This window comes from Protopterus annectens, chromosome 7.part0 (assembly GCF_019279795.1).
Source record: "Protopterus annectens isolate FY-2018-M chromosome 7.part0, PAN1.0, whole genome shotgun sequence".
Taxonomy (NCBI): domain Eukaryota; kingdom Metazoa; phylum Chordata; order Ceratodontiformes; family Protopteridae; genus Protopterus; species Protopterus annectens.
In genome coordinates, this window is record NC_056739.1 from 886,573,638 (window position 1) to 886,598,032 (window position 24,395).

The window sequence follows — 24,395 nt, forward strand, 5'->3', positions numbered from 1 at the left end:
GGGTTGTTGGTGTCCCTGCTGTTGATGTTGAAATTCGTTCTGAGCCATAAATCCAAAGAAACTGGCATGGTGACATCACCACTCGCACCTAGGCACATCGCTGAAGCAACCCGGTCATTGCGCACTCGTCCGTTGGTTAAGGGAACCACTACAGGTGACCTGTTGTCATGGCACTGATTCCTTTGAGCTGGGGTAATCCCGGAAAGCTCAAAGGACTGCAAATTTAGAATACTGTCACTGTTTGATGCTTGGTGTTGTTGAAAATGATGGTGTCACTATTGTCAAAAATTGTGCTGGTGATTTTACTGTGTATAATTACAGTCAGGTTAATGTGAGTCCAGAATGGACTGATTTGTTTTCAAAGGATTTTAATTTTGTACCAGCAAGGAAAGCTAACATAATTGACACAATTTTACAGCTTAAAATGTTTTGTAGATAGTTGAACCTTGCTCTGCACTTCTCTGATGAAACTTTGAGTATGAATCCGTTACGGTTATCTAGGCCTAGCACATTCATCCCCCCATCTCATCCTATGGTGCAAATTTTTGAGCTCTTGTGTGAGTTAGAGATTAGGGAAGTCCTAAAGAAAAATAGACACCATGACACATCCAACTTCACCCAGGCTGAAAGAGTGTTACTACATAACATTTTGGATAGAGGTGACTTAAGACTTATGAAACCTGACAAAGGTGGGGGTTTGGTAGTCATGGACAATGATGTTTACAACTGGAACATTTTTGATTTGCTGTATAGTGACATTTACATTGAAGTGTCTAAAAATGAGCTGAACATAGCTTATAGGAACATTGACCTGACAACAAAAAAACTACTTCTCAATGGCCAAATTAGTCTTGACCTCCATGAGTTTCTTGATGTTAAGTACCCAAGGATCCCTACCATTTTTGGAAACCCCAAGGTCCACAAATCCATTGTCAATCCACCCTTACGTCCAATTTGTGGACACGAAAGCTTCAAAAACTTTTTGTTTAGCCAAGGTTATTGATAGCAAGGTGAAGCATATGTTGGATGATAGACAATGGGTGATTAAGGACTCATGGGACTTCTTGGGGAAAATCAAGCCAGAAATGTATGCAGACAATTTAATCATGGTCACCATTGATATCTGAGACCTTTTTTCAGTAATCCCTCACGATATAGGTCCTGTATGGTTTTACGATTATCTATGTTTCAATACCAGCATGTACCACAATACCATTCTTACACTCCATTCTTGTATGGAGTTAGTGCTTGATGACAATTTCATTATTTTTGAGGTCCAGATATTTAAGCAGATACAGGGGGTTGCCATGGGTGCTTGCTGTGCCCCTGCTTTTGCTAACATTGTCCTTGCCCAATGGGAGGATTTGTACATCCTGGATTGGGACTTGAAACATCTTTGGGCACTCTATGGCTGATATCTAAATGATTTAGTCCTTTTTTGGAAAGGTAGTGAGAATGACCTGGAAAGATCTTTTACTTACATCAATAACACCACTGAATTTTTGAACTTGACCTTGGTCAAAAACAATTTTTTGTACTATCTCGACATCACGATCAAGGACGACTATGACAGGAAAGGTTTCACCTCTCACCTCTACAGGAAGCCCACTTACTGTAATTCTTTGCTACCTAAAAGGGATGGGACTGACTTACTAGGGCAAAGTGGATTCAACATGGCTTTAACGCTCCCTTACACCTTACATTTTTTTTTTTACATTAAACAGGTCATATCAAAATTTTGGTCTATTTTTAATCTAGACAGTGATGTGGTCAATAGAATAGGTGGCCAAACCCTAGTGGTATATAAAAAGGATATCTCCTTGAATGGACTGGTTGAGAAAAAAGTATGCAAATCAAGCGACTTTGGTAACTTTAGATGTGGGAGATGTGCACAATGTCCCTTTATTATCGCCAACGACATAATGGCACGAAAATGGTTTGGGACTATTTTGCCTCGGAAAAAGTATTCTTGCTTCTCTAAGGGAATAGTTTATATTGCATTATGCTACTAGTGATGGTTTTTACATAGGTAAAACCAAGAGAGCCATCAAACAGAGAATCTACCAGCATTTATACAACATCAAACAGCACAACGAGAGCAATGCACTTCATGAACACATTAGGATGTTTTCCACACACACTCTCAAATTTGGTGCAATACTTCATGTTGACCTGAGTTCTGAGGGGGGGGGTCCACATTTACCTTGAATTCTTAGAGTTAGTGGCAAATTAGGACTTAACACCTGTCAAATACCCGGGCTCAATGACAGGTTGTCTATTAGTTCTTTATTACGATTAAAATTTATGTACTGTGTTTAATACACTAGATGTTGTGGCAAACAGACATATACACTTATTTGTGTTTTTTTATATACTTTTTTATATATACACACATATATATATATATATATATATATATATATATATACACACCTATATATATATATATATATATATATATATATATATACATATATATATATATTTTATGAAGAATATTCAGTGTTTATGTATTTTCGTTTTCTCCAGTTGATTTATGTTGAATGTGTTTTTTTTTTATATTGGAACGTGGTTAGGGGAAATGATGTCACTACATAATTAATTAATTCTTTATTTTCTGTCCAATGATCTGGTAGAGTTGTTTTTAAAAAGAAGTTTTGGCTGGTTCTTTACAATTCTGAAGAAGTCTGTTAATGATGAAAGCGCTTAATTAAACTCCTTTTTGATATCCTGTGCGTGATTTGTGGCTGAGAGCAGCACCTTTCTTTTTGGATCTACAGTTTTTGGCTTGGACTGGTTTTCAGCATTCTGCTGGTCAAGTAACTAAACACACTTTGCACTGTGGTTTTGATGCCCTAGAAGCTTCATGTAGGGCAGCAGTCACTGGATCTGTCATTAGAAGACATTCATGGCTTAAGGAACAACCCCTCCCAGGCCATGTCAAATTAAAATTGTTGGATGCACTCTTGCACAAAGATAATTTATTTGACACTAAAGCAGAAGCGGTCTTAAAAAAGATGGAAGAAAACACAAAATCTATGCAGACTGTTAAAGATTTCTTACAGGTCCAGCAGGCATTTTCCCTCCAAGCACTGGTCCTTTCCTGCTTCGAGTAGACAGGGCCAGCCTACGCCCCGTGGAAACGGACCCCCCCCCCCAGACAGCAGCCTCAGGGGTTGCAGAGATCTAAGGAGTGGACTACCTTCACTTCAAAACCAGGGAGTTCTAAGCCACCCCCTTATGGTAAGAACTCACAATGACTCGCCCCCTCCTGTCCTCGCCTCTGCCCACCTTCACATACCCCTAGGAGGAAAACTCTCCTTTCACTCAAGCACCTGGGCCACCATTACCAAGGACCAGTGGGTTCTGAACATTGTCTCAGGGGTACAAATCCTCCTTCCACACCCTTCAACCCCAAGTGGGTTCTCAGATCTACCACCAAATCAGTGGGCAGAACCTCAAAAGCAAATCCATTCCCTGCTCTCCTTGGGGGCAGTAGAGCATGTTCTTGCAGAGCAGATAGGCCTTGGCTTCTACTCCATGCTTTTTCTGGTGCCCTGAAAAGAGGGCACTTGACGCCCCATCCTTAATCTATCCATTCTAAACACCTTTCTGGTGATCCCAAAATTCAAAATGCTTACCCTCCAACAGCTACTACCCATGATCTCCAAGGACGCTTGGCTAGCCACCTTGGAGCTAAAAGAGGCCTACCTCCACATTCCTAGCGGAGAGTCCTGCAGAAAATATCTCCACTTCAGGGCAGGATCTCAACACTTTCAGTTCTCTGCGCTTCTCTCTGGCTTATCTACTGCTCCCAGAGTTTTCACAAAATGCCTGTCTCCGGCCATTGCCTTTTGCAGACAAAGAAATATTCAAATTTACCCCTACTTCGATGACTGCCTTATTCAGTCAGACAACCAGGAAAAGCTGCTCAAAGACCTGGGCTTTGTAAAGGACCTACTAACTTCCGTAGGGTACACAATCAACGAAAAGAAATCCAAACAGGTACCCACTAAAAGGATAATCTTCCTGGGAGCAAGTCAGGACACAACATCCCAGAGGGCATGCCATATACCAGAGAAACAAATTTTCCTATCAGCGTACTTCTCTCAACTGGCCTCCGGCCCCAACTTTCTGCAAGGAAAATCCTGCAAGCTTTGGGGTTCATGGCCTCTTGCATACTCCTCATTCCATATGCCAGACTGCATATGAGCAAATGTCAGTGGTACCTAAAGAGCCTTTGGTGTCAACACTCTCAAGACCTGGAAACTCTTCTGCCTATTATTCCTTGCCTGAGGAAGGAATTTCTTTGGTGGGCAACAGCCTGCTCCCACAACAAGGGACTGCCCTTCTCCCCACACCCTGCTGCCTAGACCCTCACCACAGATGCCTCAGACTATGCTTGGGGTGCACACCTGGACGGCAGGTGCATACAGGGCCAATGAAACTCCCAGCAACTCCCTCTGTAAATCAGTCAAAAAGAGGTGATGGCTGTGCAGCATGCCTTGATAGCTTTCAAACCCCTTCTGTCTGCAGGGGATCAAAACAGACACCACTGTGATTTGGTACATCAACAAGCAGGGAGGAACTCGCTCCTACCCGCTGTGAAGGCTGGCCATGACCCTTTGGTTCACAGCCTCTTCCATGCAAATACACCTGTTAGCACAATGCCTGCCAGGCTCTCTCAACTCCCTGGCAGACCAATTAAGCAGAAAGGTCTTGGGCACCCACAAGTGGCAGCTCAACAGAAACACCTTCTTCCTAATAACTCAGAAATGGGGAATCCGCATTCGACCTCTTTGCCTCACACACCAACCATCCGCTTAGCAAATTCTGCACCAGTGAGCATCACTGCATGGTTTGGAAAGTGGATGCCCTGTCCTTCCCCTGGGTAAACCTCTCGGTCTATGCCTCTACTCCCCTACCTGTCCTTCCCAGGGTACTGCTAAAAATAAGAGAGGAAAAACCAAGGACCATTCTCATAGCTCCAGACTGGCCCAGACAGCACTGGTACCCCTTCTGTGCAGCCTGTCCCCGCTGCATCCATGGAATCTTCCTCAGATTCCAAACCTCCTAACCCAGAGGGAAGGGGAATTCATGCAACCCCAATTGCAGACACGCAATTTGGCTGCTTGGCTTATACCCTAACCCCTGACCAATCTGCCATCCTCAGTAAACAGGTTCTGGATGTTATCCGAGAGGCCAGACGCCCTAGCACCAGAAAGTCTTATGCAGATAAATGGAAAAGGTTCTGGATCTGGCTAAGGGGGGCAATATGTCACAGCCCTCCATCCCTCTTATCCTGGATTACTTAGCTGACCTACTACACAGTGGTCTCTCTTTCTCCTATGTAAAGATTTTCTCACTGAGCAGCCTCTTTTTTTACACCTTCTGATTAAACAGTTCCTCAGAGGGTCTAGCAACTTGAGGCCCCCCAGAAGGGATCAACACCAGGTTGGGATCTTAACTTTGTCTTGGAAAAGCTCACCCTGCCCCCTTTCAAACCAGCTTCTTCTGCAGAGCTAAAATTTCTCTCCTGGAAGACAGCCTTCCTCCTGGCCATCACTGCAGCCAGAAGAGTCTCTGAGCTGCAAGCACTCATGGCTGTGGAGCCCTTCATCATCTTCCATGCAGACCCGGGTATCCCTCTGAACTAATCCATCCTTCATGCCCAAGGTGGTGTCCAGTGTGGCTCTCAACCAATCCATCCATTTACCCACCTTCTTTCCTAACCCCCAAAACAAGGGGGAAAGGATTCTGCACACTCTAGATGTGTGCCGACAGCTCAGATACTATCTGGACAGGACTAAAACCCTTCAGTAAGTCTTATCAATTGCGTGTTAGCTTTTCTTTAAGGGTAGAAGGTAAAGCCATCTGCAAGCAAACCATTTCCAAATGGATAGCACACTGCATCCATTTCTGCTACAAACAGCATGGCAAGCCTCCACCCAAGGGGGTCAGGACACACTCCACCCGAGCAGCCTCTACCTCTGCAGCTTTCCTCAGAGGAGTACTCACCAGGGACATCCTGGAGGCTGCCACCTGGACATCTGTTCATACTTTTACCAAGCATTACCACCCACCTGTCTTCTCCAAATCCAGGGCAGGGTTTGCCTCTGCAGTCTTGCAGGGCATGCTAGCCAACTCCTAGCTTCCTGCCTCCACCCATTTCCTCAGCTTTGGGAATCTATCCAAATGTGATGACTGCAGCAGTCAAACACGAAGAACAAAGTACAGTGTTGTACACTTACCATAAATGTAGATGTTTGAGTGTATTCACTGTTGCAGTCCTGGTTTCCTTCCCTCCATCCCCCTTTCTCTTTTTCTTCCTTTTTTTCCTTGTTGTTCCCCTTTCCATACAAGGGACATATTGGTGTTTATTTTCCACTGGCGGAGTTCTACCACCAGAGCCTGGCCTCCTACTCTGGGGGCTCGTGACAGGTTAGGGCAAGAAAAAATTATGTAATGATGTCTGATGCCTTCCTTTATACCACTGACGACCTAACGTCAGTTCCCAAGCGACAGCACCCGATGCAGAAATTCTAAGTCTCTGGTATTCAGGCCGGCCAAGAGCTACCCTGGCAGGGACAACCCAAATGTGATGACTGCAACAGTGCATACACTCGAACATCTACATTTATGGTAAGTGTACACAACTGTACTTTCAGGCACATATGCATGAAATCCGAAGATAATCTGGTGAGGATGATTTGGGACAGACAGAAAAATGGCAAAAGGAAACAAGGGAGTCCAACAGTTGAATCGAGCAAGATGGCAACAGTTGTAGCAAATAGAAAAAGGGAGTTGATGAGGACATAATATAAATCTGAATGACAGCAAAATGTTGAAATGTATTCTGATTATTTGTTCCTTCACTTCAGTCCAACCTGTTATCAGAAGCCGGTGCCGAAAATTACATTTTTGGGGATGGGGAGTGTGTAGCATTATGAATTATGTTTTTACAAAATTTTGTAAACATTATTGATATTTATTTTGGTCTTCACATGCCCCACTGCTAGTTACTGTGCCCATATTGTGCCTTTGTCAAGTAAAGGACCCTGGAACCACAGTTGTGTGTGTGGCGAGAGAGAGACAGTAATTGTCTTCCATATTTGGAGATTAGTCTTCAACTGCTAAATTTGTTATTCCAAATCTGTCTCCTTTCTTTTGGATCAGATGCTTAAAGAATGACAGACATTTTTTGCAGCTACGTTTAAGGAAATTTCATCAAAGTTCTGCTGTAAAAGACTTACTTGGAGCCCATTGCAATTTTACTGCTGCTTATACTTTGGCCAGAGGCATAACTTTAGGAATGCTTGAGGTCCTATTTCATCATGGAGGAATGTAGGAGTAGTATTCTGAATGCTTAAATTAAAAGGGACGTGCTCGTTGACCAGGCTTCTTAGAGCCTGCTTACAGAGGTCTTAAAGAAAAAATAGACCCTTGGCTTTGTAGATGACCTTGGTGATTCCTTTCAACCCCTCTGCTTATTCCTGCTCAAGATGTAACCATCACCAAAAGGAGAAGCCCGAATGCTACTCAGCGAAAGCTGTCATTCATTAGATAGTCTAATCTAGTCTAGTGCAGGCCAAGTCTCTCAAGAGGACTAAATCACTAGTCCATCTGTAACAACCCTGGCTCCCTTCTGGGGTTACCCATGAGAAGGTAATTATGTAAGTGTTGTTGTGTGGAGATCCCTAACCAAATGCTAGATTGATTCAAAGCACAATATCCCTTTGTCATATTTTCAGTCACTAAGTCTTTAGTTACTTAGTTGTTGGCAGTATTATGGCTGACAGTAGTGAAGTTTTGAAGCCAACAGATCTTCCTCCAGAAGTGGTCCTGCTGAAGTAAAAGCCCATCCAGCAGAGCTCTTAGGATGAGCCCAGACTCTGCTCTCAACAGAGGCTCTTATAAGTCTTATATATGCTGTCCTTCATTCATAACAAAGTTGAAAGTTTTATTTCCACTTTTGCTGGCCATGAAGAGGGCAAATATTTTCCCTATTTTGGATGTCAGTATCTTCAACCTGCACATTGGTTCAGGAAAATTGCTTTCCTTGGGGAAATGCTTCTTGTAGGTTAAGTTGTATGGATAGTGTTACTTTATGTAATGGATGCCATAACAAATCAGCACGTGGGATCTACATAGGAAGTATAGGTTACACATCAGCAGGTATGATCTACAGTGGATGTCCTGCTGGTTTGCATTACCTTTGTTAGAGATGTCGCTGTTAGGACGTTTAGTGTTTTGATTATTTACCAAGGTATTGGCTGTTGTGGCTGAAGCTTTGCAGAAGACTGATTAATTTGCTGTAGGTAATGACATAAGGTGCTTTGCTTGGTGGGGGGGCTGGGTTGACTGTCTTAGCTCAGACATATTGTAAGGGGTGTGTTTTCCCTCTTAAACCACATCATGCAACTGGAGCTGTGAGCAGTTTCCCTGGCCTGTTAAGCAATGAAGACAAAGCCGCTTCTGTAGAAACTCCTCATTTCGTCATATCTACTTGTTGGATGTACCTAAGCCAGCAGCCAACAAGGGGCATGCGGTTATATATCTGTACAGAAAGGTGATAGGTTTGGCAGTGAGCCATGGAGTGGGCATCACCTTTCCAGCAGTTCATATCCCACATGAAATGAGTTAGCTGGCAAAACTTTGTGATCCTTTATTTCAGTCCTGTGCTTGAGCTGCAGGTTCAGAGACTATTTGTGCCTTCCATAAGTGGACCACTACAGAAATTGACTGTTTTACTGTGTAGAAGAATGTGCTCCTCCCCCTTTTCTGCATTTTGCAGCAAGACAAGGAGATGTGTGACGTGAATGCATTTTCCATATTACTACTGGATTTTCATGTGAGTCTTAACACCATTCCTGTTGATTCAACATTTTTCTTGCTATCAGAATAAGTTGTTTTTTTTTCTTCCCGTAAAGCTGTGATGATGTATGTACTATAGTAAATTGATAATACATAAAATATTACCATTGAGAATGGTGTTGAAATGCACTGCACATCTCACATATGCTTTCCAGTTTCAGAAGGTTATGTTTTTTTGGGCAGTGGAAATAGTTACTTTAAGCTAAGGACAAAAACAGCTTAATGTCCAGCATTCTGTATGCATGTCTCAGTACTTCTTTGAAAGGAGTATCACACCATGTATTTTGATGATGTGCTTCTGGGGAGGACTTAATTGTGGAGCTTAAAAACACTTTTCATTCAAGGATTTTGCATCTGGCCTGATTGAGTTTTCCGTTTAATGACTAGAGGAGTCTGCAGAACATAAACGTGTCCCTCAAGAGCCATGATGAGGATAGAATAATACAGCAGTTAAGCAACATTAAATTAAGTAAAGCAGTTACAACAAGTAGGTAGCACTGGAACGGATACACACACTGGGTACCCAAAAAATATGTTCAGGGTAGGTATAGCAGTATTTCACAGCTTGGAATAATTCCTGGTGTCAAGATAAGTAATGTTCATTGTGCACTGTAAATGCATTTAGTTTTATGCTTAAAAGAACAAGATGAAGCTTGAGGATGAGTCAAGGTACACAAGGTATCGCAGTGATGTCAACAGTGAATGTGCATATCATAGCACATGCTCAGAATGATGAAAATGCTGCAAGTGCCATCAGCAGCTTTTTAAAAGTTGTTTCTTTGGTGAGCTGTAGTGTTTTTAACATCATAATATAGGGACTTATCCATGCGAATGAGCTTTTTTAATAAGGTATGAATGCAGCATTCTGTTCTTTTGCTTTTGTACATGACCTTTAATAGCTCTGCCATTACCGTGGGATTCCATATTGCAGACACGTGAATTGAATTTGCAGTCATTTTTAATTTGACTGCCCTGTGTCACCGTCGATCTGTAAATAAGTTTCCACTAATTTGTTTTTGCTACACATATCGCATAGCGTGTATCTAATTGTTGCATTAGTCTCTCATACTATGGTACTGACCTCTGTTGTGAACTGATCTTGCTAACCGTTTTAAAACAATTTTATTTTCTTAAGATTACTAATGGCTAATATTCATTATCTAGTCTTATTTTGTATTCAACTGTGTGAGAAACTTAGTTTTACTATCTTAATGAGAACTTGTAGCAATGATTCATTGTTTTTCTAGGTAAATGAGATTGCCTTTATAAACACACTGGAAGCCCAAAACAAGCGCCATGATGCTCTTTCAAAATTAAAAGAATATGAAACCAGATTAAATGAGCTGCAGGAAGAACGACTGAAAAGACAAGAGGAGAAGCAGGCCCGTGATGAGGCTGTGCAGGTACATTTTCTTTGTAAAGTAATAAATATTGCTTTCTTTTTTACCATTGAACTCTGGTTACTAAGGTTAGCCGGTACTGTTTGTTACAGTTTTTGAGATCTTACAAATGTAAGTTGAAAAATGAATTAACAGTTGATGTCCTGCATGTTCTTTGAGACTTGTATTTAATTAAGTAGTTATCTGACTTTTTGCAGGGTAAAAGTTAATACTGAACTGCTAACCACCTTTTTGTAGATTTTATACATCTCAAGAGTATTGTCCAAAAAAACTGAAGAATCACTGAATTAAGAAGGTGGATTTACTGTTAGGCTTCAATATGAAAGTGCAGACAAGTAAAGGAGTAGTCTGGAGAGGAATGCATCTTTCATTGCTTGCCTTTGAAAAGAATGGACATGGCTCTGTCATCATCTCAAACAATGGTTACTTCCACATGAAATACCTTCACTTTCTGTATAATATAAAAGTTGCTCATCATCTTCCAGTACTTCATGAAAATGAAGTATCTAGTGTTATACTTGTGCCTGCAGATTTTTGAAATGGTCATTAGGGAGCAAAAGTGCTGCAGACTGAATATGTTTAAGTAAAAAAACATTTAGAAAATGTGCCTTCCTTGATTTTATTGTTCACTGAAGAGGCGAGAATCCTGTCTTAGGGTATTAGCTCAGGACACCTACAACCCTTTAGGGAATAATACATACATAGAATACATACGTAGGATAAGACTTTGAACAAACAAAATGCCCGTTAATCCGCTATCACATTCAGTCAAAACTTAAATGTGGCAGTTAATTTATTACTTTTGCTCAGTAAAGGGAGCAGAAAAGACATTACCTTTGAAGTGTTTCAGTTTTAACAGTGGCCTCTGCTTTGGCTGCTGCTAATTTTCAGTCTGACTGTGAGACCATTTTATTGTCATGCACAGTCCTTTCCATAACAAGTTTTGTTGAATGCCAAAGGCAATCCAAAGGTATGTGTTGTTTCTGAAGAGTGTAAGTCATCTCACTTTAGGGTTCATAAAGCATAGACAGTCTTTTAAAATATTCATGCACTTTTCTTGAGCTCCTCTGGTGCTCTGAAGTACTATAAAGTGATTTGAGCTTTTAGCAACCTTGATTAAGCCTAAATGATCAAATGCTTTGCATTTACCTTCAGGCAGACTCATCCCATTAACCATTTAAGATTGGGTCTAAGTAAGCTCCATATAGCTTTAGCAGCCCCCCACCCATGCAAAAAAAAAAAAAAAAAAAAACTTTCCCATCTCAGAAATGTAAATGGCAGGGAAATGAAATGAGTGAAGGCATTTGAACTGCTATGGGCTGATCTGATCCTGTGGGCACCCGCTGTACACAATGGCTCCAGAACCAAAAATCACTGGGCAATCCATCTTTCTTATCCTCGTGTTGCAGAAATAATTTTAAACTAGGATGGTTGATAATGATTCAGAATATCTGGCAAAGAAAGTAACACAGATTTCTCAGGAACTGCTTGATGGCCAAGCATTCCTATTAAGTAATGGAGTGTTATTTCTCTGCGTTGGAAAAATTCCTGCTTAGATACATAACAGGGTGTTTCTCATAAACCATTTGTGATAACACTGTTTGCAGACTAACATCTGAAGCATCTGCGTAAATATTACACGGTTGATAATACTGGGTGTTTCCAAGACTTTGTATGCACAGAGGACCACTTTCAGCATAGATAAGTGTTCTTTTTCTTAATTCCATTTCATCAGTTTATAATGTCAGCCTCTAGTCATGTCTGTGAGTAGTAGCCAAGGTGACAAAATGAGGGATACATTACTGGTAGCACTTAACCATACCCAAGAAGGCCCTTACTTGAGTTTTGGTCATGATCAAAAACTGCCTTGAGTGGTCTTCACTTTTTTCCCCCCACTTACAGCTTCACCAGAGATAGGACAGTGACACATTTTGCTGAATTCGAATTTATCCAGTCTGCAAAAGGGAGTCAGGCAGTGTCTGCACTTTTAGAATATAGTTAGCCCACTCTTGACTAAATGATTGTCATTTCCATTTGCAAGTGCATAATGGTGTTGTGGGCATAGAGTCTTGTCTGTTAACAACCAAAATGTTGCAGAGCCCCATGCAACTAAATAAGAGGACCTGATATTGATCTAACATACAAGGATCCATATTTTCCTTTACTGTCTGTGTAAAAGACACCTGCCAGTACTTGCTTTTTAGGGCTGAGGTCATGAAGTACCTGGCAGGTCCCAGCTTTTCAGTTTAACAATCTTGTGACATGGAGTAGGTATCCTAATGGTAGATGGAATTACCCTGGCCCTGTGGCATAGAGGGATAAAGCCCAATTTGCAACCCAGATGACCTGAGTTTGATTAGCAGCTTGGGCATAAGAGCGAGTGGCTAGTGTATGCTGTCCCATTCCCCAAAAGAGGGAAACCTATAGGACCAGCTGCATTGTTGACCCCACGCAGAAACACTGCGGGCATTGCAAGACACCACTGTTGGATTGGTATGGCTGCTTGCTGCATGTAGTCCATGAAGGTATGCATGTGTGCATGCATATATGATACCTCCTACAGCAGCATTGTGTATTGAGCTAACTGGCCACTGTCAGGTAGTGGTTAGGTACTTGGAAGAGAGAGCTTACATGAACATGAAATGGCCTGCTCTCTAGCACCCAACTTTCTCTTTCTGGGGAAATAATTGGACTCCGGAGACACTCACTCCGAGCAGGGAAGAAATGAGCTATAAGGTTCTTGCATCATTTTTGGAGTGAGCGAGTTTGGCTCTCATTCCTTTAGTAGGACAACTTTGGCTGATTGCGTGCAGGGTGGGATTAGTAATGATTATTAAAGAATGGAATATAGACTTGGCTTACAGCTATCATTGCAGAAGTGCTTCCATCAGGTTTGATTTCTGACGCAATGTTTTTTCCTCCTCACTGTGCAGTGCAAATCACCCTCTGAGACAGCATCATTTTTACCTCATTAGTATCCCTTTATCTTTCGTCTCAGGAATCCTTTAAGGCTAGAAACTTCACTTTTGTATTTGTCTCGTACAGTGTCATGACTTGTTAAACTGGCTCATACTTCCAAGGTAGAAAACACTTTTTTATTTTTACTCATACATTTCTTTGCTTTTTTTTGGTATGAAAACAGTGTCTGTTCTATTTTGGTTTTTGGCTCAGAATTTGTCTCTTCCAACTGCCCCAGGTTGTATGTGACCACTAGAGTTTCCTTGTCGCATCAGGGTTTTAGAACACTTGTATAACAGTGTCGATGTTTTCATTTATCAGAATGGTAAGCTTTATAATTATTTTGACCCATTCTTTATTTTACTTCATAGTGCCTCTACCAAGAGGCCTGGATTTGTTTCCAAATATAGCGTAAACGCAATCTCTTGATCTCCAGGCTGAAATTCACTGACCATTGCACACCTAGCCTTAGTGTGAGATTGAACTTTTTAAGCTTTAGTCTTGTGTTCTTTATGGCTTTAAATGCCTCCTGTAATGCTGCAGAATGCCATGATGGAGTATATTTTCTTTTTCCTCTTTCATTTTTGTTATATCCTTCACTTTCCAGGGCTGATGCCCACTTAATAATTCAGAGGGGGAACCCTTTAAAAGCCTTGAATATCTCTCATTAGGCTGATAGAACATAAAGCTGCAGTAGATACCAGGTTTCCCTTCTTGGTTAATGTTTTATCAGTATTTTGTTGACATATTGAACCATTTTACTAAAGTCTGTCTCTGAGTATATTACTCAAAGGTTTTTATTTGTTTAACTTGTACTGATCACCTCAAGGCTGCTGCTGCATGAGACTCTAATGGATTTCCCTGATCCAGCAGGATAAACAGAATCTTCTTCGGTATCTCAACCTGCAAACAAAGTAATACCAACACGCTAGTGATGATCTTAGCACTGGCTGTTTGCAAGAGAGTGACTTCTGGGTATCTGGTGTTATAATGTGTGACAGCTAATGAATCGTGGTGTCTTCTGACTAACCCATAACTAACCTTTAGAATGAGGTTTCTGTTGTAGGCACAGGCACCATTGGGGCCAATACTGGGTTTCTTTGAAAACTTTTCCTGTCACTCTTGATGTGAACAGTACCATTATTCTACTACCACATGGACTATTGAGCAAAATTACCTTTTGTTTTACCTTCCCACAATGGCCAGCCCACACATGGCTGTGCACTAGATTCAGCACGAAGATCTATATTAGCTGGGTACCAAGAGCTGTTTAATAACGTCTTGTTTTGAAGTCAGTCTGTAAACAAAATTGTAGGTTGCCTCAAAATAATGCATATTTGATGCACTGTGCGACTCCCTAGCTACAGCATCTGTTGCTTGTACATTTAGTCATTGTTCAGCATGTATAGGATTCTCTCTGTCTGAGCTGCTCTAAAGTTTATTTGCTTTCTTTGAAGATTAGTATTTGTAGGCTCCAATTCCTTTGTCTCTGTATAATTCCTGGGTCTAGCCCCTCTCCAAGTAGCTTTTGTTTAGGGACCTTGTCTGTTTTTATCCTGCTTAGGTGGTTCCCATTTTAACTGGTATCTCCAGTTTGTTTATCTCACTCTGGAAGGGTACAGTGTCTTATGTCGTTAAGGATTTTTCCCGTACTGGGTTATATACTATCCACTTTCTAATACTGATTGAACTCCTCTGATGATCTGAAGTATTCCAGAGTGAGGTCTAACTTACAACTATTCTTAGGCCCACAAGATCAGGTGGTCTGCATTTACCTGCAAGAAGCCTCATCCCGTTAAACTTTTAATCCTGGGTCAGGATAAGTTTTATAACACTTCATTGCTGTAAATTTGTGAAATTGTTTCTATTGTCAAGTAAGCAGTTGCTAATAGGCTCACTGCCTGAAGGTAAATTGCAGAGTACTTGATGTAGACCTAGCAGGGTTTTTAAAAAATAGAATCACTTTGGAGAATTTCATGTCACTAGCGGAGCTCAAAAGAAGTAATTAAGGTAGCTGAAACAAAATGTTTGCCTTTGTTGAAGTAAAAAATGAGAACATCTACACAATGTATCAGTTTGCCATACTCTGTATTAAAACTATGTTTGGCAGTTAGGCTGTCTTTCTCATACCTATGAACATACAATAGTGTGTATTTCTTTATTTCCTTTTTTAGACAGCTAAGCAAACTGTCCAAGGACCTTTTTTTCAGCCACAACCCATGCCAATAGGAGAAAACAGTACACAAAAATACTGTCTTATATTAAGCAGTGCATGCATATAGGCGCAGAGTTCAAACCTTATATTCGTACAGTTATTACAAAGATCAATTAATTTGTTTCTTTTATCAAGAAGGTTGAGCTAGCAAGGACATAAAAGATGGCTGCATACTGATCAACAGCTTAATTTTTGCTCTCCCAGTGTGAAGAAAGAGACTGAGAGATAAAGGCTAGTAATTCTGCCAGTTTTGTACACTGCTTGGATGCCAACAAAGAAGAAACCTAGAGAGCCTGAAAGAAAATCATTTAGAAAAAGTGAAGATGCTGACTGGGTGGCCACGGTGGTATAGCGGTTAGCGTTCCCGCCTCACAGCAAGAAGTTCTCCAGTTTGATCCTCGGCTGGAGTGCCTTCTGTGCGGAGTCTGCATGTCCTCTCTGTGGTCAAAAGGTTTCCTCTAGGTGCTCTGGTTTCCTCCCACATCCCAAAGACATGTTGTAGGTGGATTTGACACTCTAAATTGGCCGTAGGCGCTAGTGTGTGCATGTGTGCCCCTTCTGTGTAAGGTTGGGTGCTGGGCTGGCAACTAAACACCATAAAACTCAACTGCCAATCATGAGCGGACAGGTGATCTGCTGTGGCGACCCCTAACCGGGAAAAGCCAAAAGAAGAAGAGAAAATGCTGAATGGAAAGAATCCTGCAGTTGTTCAGATAAAAACAGTTCAAGCTCCAGCTGTAGTGCTAGACATGACTTCTAGTAATCTTGAGGAAAAACAAAATCAAATATGGTTAGAGACGATTTAAAAATGAATTGTTGAAGGTGTATATCATTTCAAATAACTAAAGGCTGGAAAAATTATAACAAGCTTTAGACAGCTTATTAGATGAGAGGATAAAAACTGCATAATTCAGAGGTCGAAATTAAAAAAAGGCTGTCTCAAGAAGAGTGGTTTCAAAAAATGGTAGAGTTAGATGACAGAGCACACAGAGAAAACCTGACATTTTCTGCTGTAAGAAATTGGAAGGAACAGAATGTGTTAATTTTATGAAAGCACACATAAGTAACTGGACTTGTATTCCACAGTAGGATCTTTTAATTGAAAGGGCACATTGTGTGTATGCTCCAGACATGGCCATGAGAAAGCAGCCAAGACCTGTATTAATAAATATGCAGTCATACCAGCTGAAAGGGTTAATACAGGCAAAGTTGTGACAGAAAGGCAAGGCATTAAAAACTGGAGTCAGTAGAGCATTTGTGAAAAATGATTATTTGCTGTACACCGAACAGAATAGAAGCAAATTTGTTCCCGTAATCAAGGTATGTTGAGAGGCAGGTGTGAGATTCAAGCTGCTGTATTCAGCTATCTTCAGAATATTTTTTCCTGAAAGATCAGAGTTTTTTATGCAGATCAGGCTGGGGGGGGGGGGGGTGCAAAAGTTTGTCCAACTAAAAGTGAGCCATCAAACAGATGGGGACTTTCATTCTTATTCTTCTGTTAATAAAGCTCGTAGAGAGATTTTGTCAGTGAAACCTTTTCCAGTGTTCAAAAGGAAAATGCTTGAGATACAGAAACGCACAGCTGACTTGAAGAATTGGGAGTACCTTGGATTTGAAATAGAGTTTAGGGTTGCGAAATGGAGATAAGCAGAAAGACCAGCAACACAGAAGTTGGTGAATAAATGTGAGACTATAAAGCATCAATCACATTTGTGAAGTATGGCTTTACAAGAAAAAGTGTCTGAGAAAGATTGGACTTCTTTTGATTTTGATAAACATGTGGGGGATTAAAAGGCATATATTCCACTTGATGTCATTGATGTCTGGAAGGACATTAAACCAAAAAAAGTTGCTGTAAGAGAAAGTTTTTGTTAATATTTGTACAAAACATTTCGTAAATAAATTGCATGTTATATAGTAAACCATTTTTTCAGTGTTTGTTGTATGTGATAAAAATACTGAAGTCGTTAAGTACATTTTCATTTTTAGTTTTAAGAAATGTAGGCATTACAGTGTAAAAAGAAAGGCTGGACAAAGCATGCTGAAGTTAACAGTCTGTAATCTTGAGTTGTTTGGGTGGTTTGTAAAAGTGCACTGATTATATGTAGAGCTGAGATGTTTTCTCTCACTCTTGCATAGGTGAATGTCTGGATTAATGCCCTTGGCTTAATCTGATAAGTTTCTTATGTAAGCATGGGGGGGGGGGGGTTAAAAGTAGGAAAATACTGAATGTAATGGAAAGTTTTCTTTTAGCAAGAAAATGTTCAGCATGAGTTAAGAATGCAGCTGAAGGCAGCTGTACATTGTGTTATGTTTCCATGGAGACATGCTGACTTACATATTCAGGCTGTAAATCTCGAGAGTTGTGGACATTGTTTGCAGAGATAAACTTCAACTTAAAAGGTACAAGAGGAAGATGCTTAGTAAAAATAAAGTTTGAAATTATTGGAAGTGCATAACAGATGTAGCTTTCCTGGTACCTAAATAGCTCAGTGCATTTACTAAAACAGTATAAAATTTAGTTTTATTTAAAGATGGCCGATGCACTTTTTATTAAGGTTAAAAGTTTAGTGTTTTCTGAAACACATGCATACAAACTGTTCACATCTGGGAGGGGAATATAGATAAGTGGGAGCACAGGTTGTAACATGCATTTTATCAAGTGTAGTGTAATTTTAGGTTAGGTAATGACTGTGGGTACAGCTGATGATGTGGGGCATTTGTTTCTATCAAGAGGGTTAAACTTCATTTTTGAAGATATGCATAGTTTTGTGTTTGTTCTAAGTTAAGAGGTTATGAGGGTGTTCTGAAAATGTATTTAGTTTTGTGTGTTTGTTTTCAGTTAATAGATTATGGATGTGTTCTGGGGAATGTGGGTTTTTTTTGAGGGTTTTTATTATAACAAAAAGTCTTGTAAAGTGTGACTGGTTCAAGCAGCGATGACAAGAAACAACTGTATAAGGGATAAACCTGCCAGTCTTTAGTGGATGCATAACACAAAAACTAGAAATGGACATTTAAAAAAGCTGTCATATATAATAGGTGGGAATAATAACTTCTTCTTATAGTGGCTACACTATCCATATTATTTTAGAACGTGAATGGTCTCACAAGTATAGACAAAAAGATGAGAGTATTGAATTGTATTAAAAAATGCAGTGTGCTAATAGTGCTACAGGAGACACATTTGGAATAAAGTGAGCATATGAATTTAATAAAGAGAGGATTTCAAGATGGATATTCAGCAGAATATCAGGGACAAAGGAAAATGGAAGGACTTGGACTAATTGCTACAGGATCTCCAATAGTGATAGACAAAGTAAAAAGTTAATAATGGTAGATATGTGGTAATGGGCTATTGGCAGGTATTTATATTCCACCTAAAACTGCTGTTGTGGAATTTAAGAAAATTTGGAGAGAAATCAGCTTTCAGCAGGGAATATGGCTTATAATTGGAGTCTGGAACTTGATTTGCAACAGTGATGTGTCCTTGAGGGTAGATTTCTGAAGAAATGTATTAAAATATTTGTATTGAAGATGTGAATTCAGTAGTAGGAGCTCAAAGAGAATTGACATATTATTCCCCAAGGTGCAATAACTGGGCTAGACTAGATAGAAATTATATTTCATAGAAACGTGTGCATTTAATTGTAATCTTTGACATACATCCAATAATTATTTCAAGTCGGGTACCAATAACAGCTAAGATAAAAATACAGAGCAATGAAGAAAAAAATGAGACACTGGTGCTTTTCCCCACTAACCTGTTAAAAAGAAACACAGTACAAAAGATTTATTCCAGATAGAGGATTTACTCTGCTAGGAGACTCACTGTCTGATGCTGTCCCTGTGGGAGGAATATACTCCTTGTTGAATTTTATAGTAGTTTATTCAGGTAATTAAATAGATGGATGATTGTCTGTGCTCTAATGGACCAGTCAGAACCATCTTCATATAGGCCCATATTAGTTTTAAACCATGATTGTAAAATTTGTGTATAGTAGTTAAAAGAATGGCAAGGGTGTTGCCAAAACTGCTAGATATGCATCACTGTGATTTTGTGGAGGGGGGCTTACCTCACACCTGTACAGACTTTTGCAGTGTCCAGATTTTTGCCTCATATTTTTTCATCTGTTCCTCATAAAATTTTGATTTTCTTGCAAATCATTGAGAATTAGTCAGAAAATGACAAGTCATTTGAGTTTGACTTCATACCCTTCAGAAAATGCATGCTAATGCAAAACCTATTATTCTATCAACTTTCTATGTTTGTAAGAATAATATTTAATATTTGTCCCTATTTTGCAGCTTTTGTCCCCCCCCCCCCAGTAATTATGGCTTTGCCCAGATTTCTTCCTGTAAGAGGTTGAGAAGTATGGGGGAGTAGAATTTAACAACATTACTTGAACAGTGATGACCCAGAGGGAAGCAGAATATAAGAAAATGCCATTGTTGTTGGGGGTCTTGATGCAGAGAAAGCATTCAATGAAGTAAGATGAGATTTTATAAGTAGGGTAGTGGACATATTTGCATTCTCTGATGCAATCATGGTTAATTAAAAGGACATATGAGTGATTGGAGGCAAAAATTAAAGTGGGATGGTTCTTCTCTGATAAGTTGTGTCTGAAGAGAAGAACTAGGAAGGGGTGTCCACTTTCTCCTTTGCTTTATATTTAGAGCCATTGGCAAACAAAATAAGGGACTCAAAACTTCAAGGATATAATTGGTATGGTTATCAAGAAAAGTTGGCTTTATTTGTAGACAATATTAGTTTGTACCTGTTACAACCAGAAAAGGACATTTCATTGTTGTGGAACATTGGAGGTAGTTTCAAGTCTTCCCTGAATATAAAATTAATGAAGATAAAACAAAGGCTATTGCTGCACACTATGTACCCACACATGAATTGCTTCAGCAATACCCGTATTTATGGGGACACCATAAAATGAAGTACTTGGGAGTATGGGCTGAAAAGGATTTTGTTATGGCAGCTAAGGATATGTGGGAGGAGACTAAAAAGATAATATAAAAACTGAGAAACTGGAAGCTATTGTGTATGGACACACAGGAAGAGACACAAGCAATGAAAATGATTTTAGTCCCTTTAGGTTTATACATATTTTTATCAACCAGAGTCGATGTTGTGGACAGCAATTAATATAGAGTTGAAATATTTTTTCTTGGAGGGAAGAGGGGGCAAGGGTTAAGTGGGATAAGTTGATCCTTCCAATTGAACAAGGTGGTTTAGGATTACTTGATGCGAGGAATATTTTAGAGCTACACAAAGGCTCATATACATAACACAAGCAGAAAGTTATAATTCAAAGTGGAAAGGGATTTTTATAAAGCAGGGGAGAACTTCAAGAAATAAGGAGACCATGGGATTTTGGATGGAGATCCTTAAGGAGAGTAATAACAGCCATACAGAATATTGTATTCATAAAGTAGCAGAAAGTATTCTAAGAACTAAGCAAACACAAGATGGAGAAAAGAGAATTGATGAAAGGGATGACTGCAGATAGGGATACACAGAATAAGCAAATGGGCGCTGGAATTTACTTGAGAAAAATGGGAAAGGAGCCAAGGTATTGGAAGCAAATAACTAGAGAAGGAAAGATAATAGAATGAGAAGAGGCCAAGAAGACATTTGGATTGCAGGCTAGACTACCTTCCCTATCAGGGATTCATATCAGAGTACAGGCAAGGAGAAAGAGATGGGGAAATCCTAAGTGAAAGGCCTGCTTTCTTTGGTAGAGTTTTTAGTTGAATCTAGTAGGCTTTTAAAATATTGCATTATAACTATAGGAATATATCAAAGGAGGCCAGAAAGATGGGAAAGAGAGATGCGATAAACAATTCACAAAGAAAGAATGGGAGGATGTTATGTATGGCTCCAAATTATGCAAAAATATCTAGAAGATTTATGATTTTTGCTTGGAATTGTTTACTTAGTTTTTTTTTTTCACCACGAGTAAATTCCAAAGAAGTTTTCCTTGGGTACATTGCAAATGTTGGGGGTGTGATGGGGAAGAAAGAGGTAATTGGGAACATATGATCTGATGTCATTTTCATTCTTTCTTCAACGAATGGATGCAGTTCTGACCTTCAGATCTGACTTGGCCACTTTCTTTAGATTCTAAAATCTGACTCCCGAGCTTCTTCCTTACCCATAAATGCCCCTGATCACTGAATTACCTCAGATGTCGTTTGCCGCTCTTCAAGATCGGACGGGATTGTGACTTCTCGAGCTTGGGGAAATATTGTTTTGTAAGTTGAACTTTAAAATTTACAATTCTCTATTATGTTTGTTAGTTGTACTGTGTACTATCTCCCTTACCTTCCTTTTTGATTCATTTTCTATCATAGGGTAAATTTTTAAACTTTGTTTATAACCTTTCCATTTCTACCTCTTTGAGGTATTCTCTGACCACCATAGTTGGTAGACTTTTGACCTATTTTCTACCTCTTTTGAGGTATTCTGTAGCTACCACAGTTGGTAGCCCTTTGTTTCCTCAAAAAATCAAAACAACTTAAATTCTCTTAATTATGGCTGTTAAGGCATACTGGATTTAAAAAGTGCACTTCTTGTGGGCATAAGATCCCAAACTCTGATGCCCAGGTGGAGTGCGTATACTCCTTGGGGCCAGCAGATCTGGGCACATCCTGATGTATTTTGTGTAGCCTTTAATGTCAAGGCATTAAGTGACCGCAGGAATAAATTAATCCTCAAAAGTCATCTTCCAGCTTCGGCTCCTTCTTATAGTACAATCTTCATCAGGGGCTCATCCCCCCCCCCCCAAATTCTAATGAAGCTAAAGAGCATAGGAAACATTCTTCATCCAAATTGCCTCAGTCAGTACCTTTATCACAGCCTCCTGTGAAAGTAACCAAGACCTTGGGTCCAAAAGCTTTGAATCCAATACCTGTAGGTACTAAGTCTCCTTGAGTCCGTTCTTCAAGATTCTCCACGGAGTTGGGTATCTCCTACTTTGAGGCCTCCATTCCTCCAAGAGACCCCAGAAAAGTCTTCAAGGCCACCATCTACTTACTCTTCTGTTAGGTACTCCTGGAGTTGGGAGTCAGAGATGGCTGAGATGTTGAGGAAGTTCATCAGAACCCAGATCCAGATGGGGGTTCTGCAGGCTCTTTCTCTCACCGGATCCAAAAGCCTTATATCTACCTTCCAGCCTATAGACGGTCCTTTTCCAATCCGACTCACAGTTTTGGAGTCCTCAGATCCCAAGGCCCCGATAACTGCACCATCGGATCCAAAGGTCCTAGCATCCTCGACTCCAACGACTTCCCTGATCCAATCAGCTCCAACCCTGTTGGAGCATGATGGCTGTCAGAGCTTGAAGTATCAGCACTGGGATCCGAGGGGTTGACCTCAACTAAAAAATGGACCAGCAAACAAGGCACATAAAAATAATGGAAAATACTTTAATAAAAGTGTTAGATTCAATTTAAACAGACCGGTTTCGGCAATTACTTTACAGAGCCTTCATCAGTGTTTGAATGTATACAGAAAAAGAACCTATATATAAGAAATTCCTTGAATCATGTGATTCATTACAAATGTTCATTGAGACCAGGCTTAAAGAGCCCACCAAGTTTAATAATCCATTTTTTCTCCATTGTATTCAATAACTCATGCCAACCTAATTTATTATTTCTAGATCTCAAAATTTTATCAGTGATGATGAAACTGAAACATGCATTATGATGATTTAAAGAATGTTTATATAGAGCATTTGTTTCCCTCTTGTTCCTGATGTCGCTGAGATGCTTAGATATGCATAGTTTCAATGGTCTAGAGGTTTGACCAACATAAAATGCGGAACAAGTGAACTTAGCCAAGTAAATGACCCAGTCAGAGGAGCAATTAGCAAAGAATTTAATATTAAATACCTCAGGGGTATTGTGACTGGTAAAACTTTTAGTTTTAAGTAACTTGGTACAGTATGTGCAATGTCCGCAAGGAAAACATCCAAATAAAGCTTCACCTGATAATGTAGTCTGTATAGTGTGAGTGGTTTTAGCATCGCAGTGTTTAAAATGATTAAAGCAAGCAGATAAATTTTTACCCTTACGAAAAGAAAATGAACATCTGTCACCAAGGATTTCCTGAAGTCTGGGTTCACATGTTAATATATTCCAATTTTGTTGGACCATATTAATCAATTTATTGGTGTTACGTCCATAAGTGGTGATGAATCTGGGAGGTTCAGAGTTGGATTTATGACTGGTCTTGTATTGTAATAACTCTTCACATTTCATGCTGTCAACAATGTGTTTGGTATGTACAAGATAACCCAATTTATATCCACGATTGTGAAATCTATGTACAAGATCATCACTGAAACGTGTGTGTGTGTCTTGATCAGAACAAATGCGTTTGATACGCATGAACTGAGATTTGGGAATGTTTTTGCAAATGTGTGGGGGATGGAAGCTGGAGGCATGAAGTAGTGAATTATTTTCGGGGAATTTTCAGTGAATTTCTGTAGACAGCATATGATCTGATGTGCGGCAAACCAACACATCTAAAAAATCATTTTATTTTTATCAAAGCTGACAGAAAATTCGATTCCCCATTTATTATCATTCAAATAAGTTATAAATTCTGAGAGATATTCACTATCTGACCTCCATACCAACCAGCAATCATCTAGATACCTATGCCAAATGTCCATCTCATCAATATAAATATTGTGAGATCTGTCATAAATGACCTGTTCTTCAAAGTACGCCATGAATAAATCCGCGTATATGGGTGCAAAAGAAGCCCCCATGGCTGTCCCCTTTGTTTGCAAATAACACTTTCCCTTATAGGAAAACACATTCTTAGTCAGTACATGTTCCGTCAAACACAAAAAAAGAGTATTAAAACCTGGCCTATATAGTTCTGTCTTATTGAGCCAAAATTCCAAAGCTTCCAAACCGGCCCA

The 24,395-nt window shown here is 39.9% G+C and overlaps 1 protein-coding gene across 1 annotated transcript in view; it reads left to right on the plus strand.

The window, feature by feature from the left end:
- Nucleotides 1-24,395, plus strand: part of SCAPER (S-phase cyclin A associated protein in the ER) — a gene marked incomplete in the record, with an annotated part of 4,815,867 nt that overhangs the window by 1,851,753 nt on the left and 2,939,719 nt on the right. Inside the window, 1 exon segment of the mRNA XM_044077465.1 lies at nucleotides 10,122-10,277. Within this exon segment, the coding sequence (XP_043933400.1) occupies nucleotides 10,122-10,277 (156 nt within the window).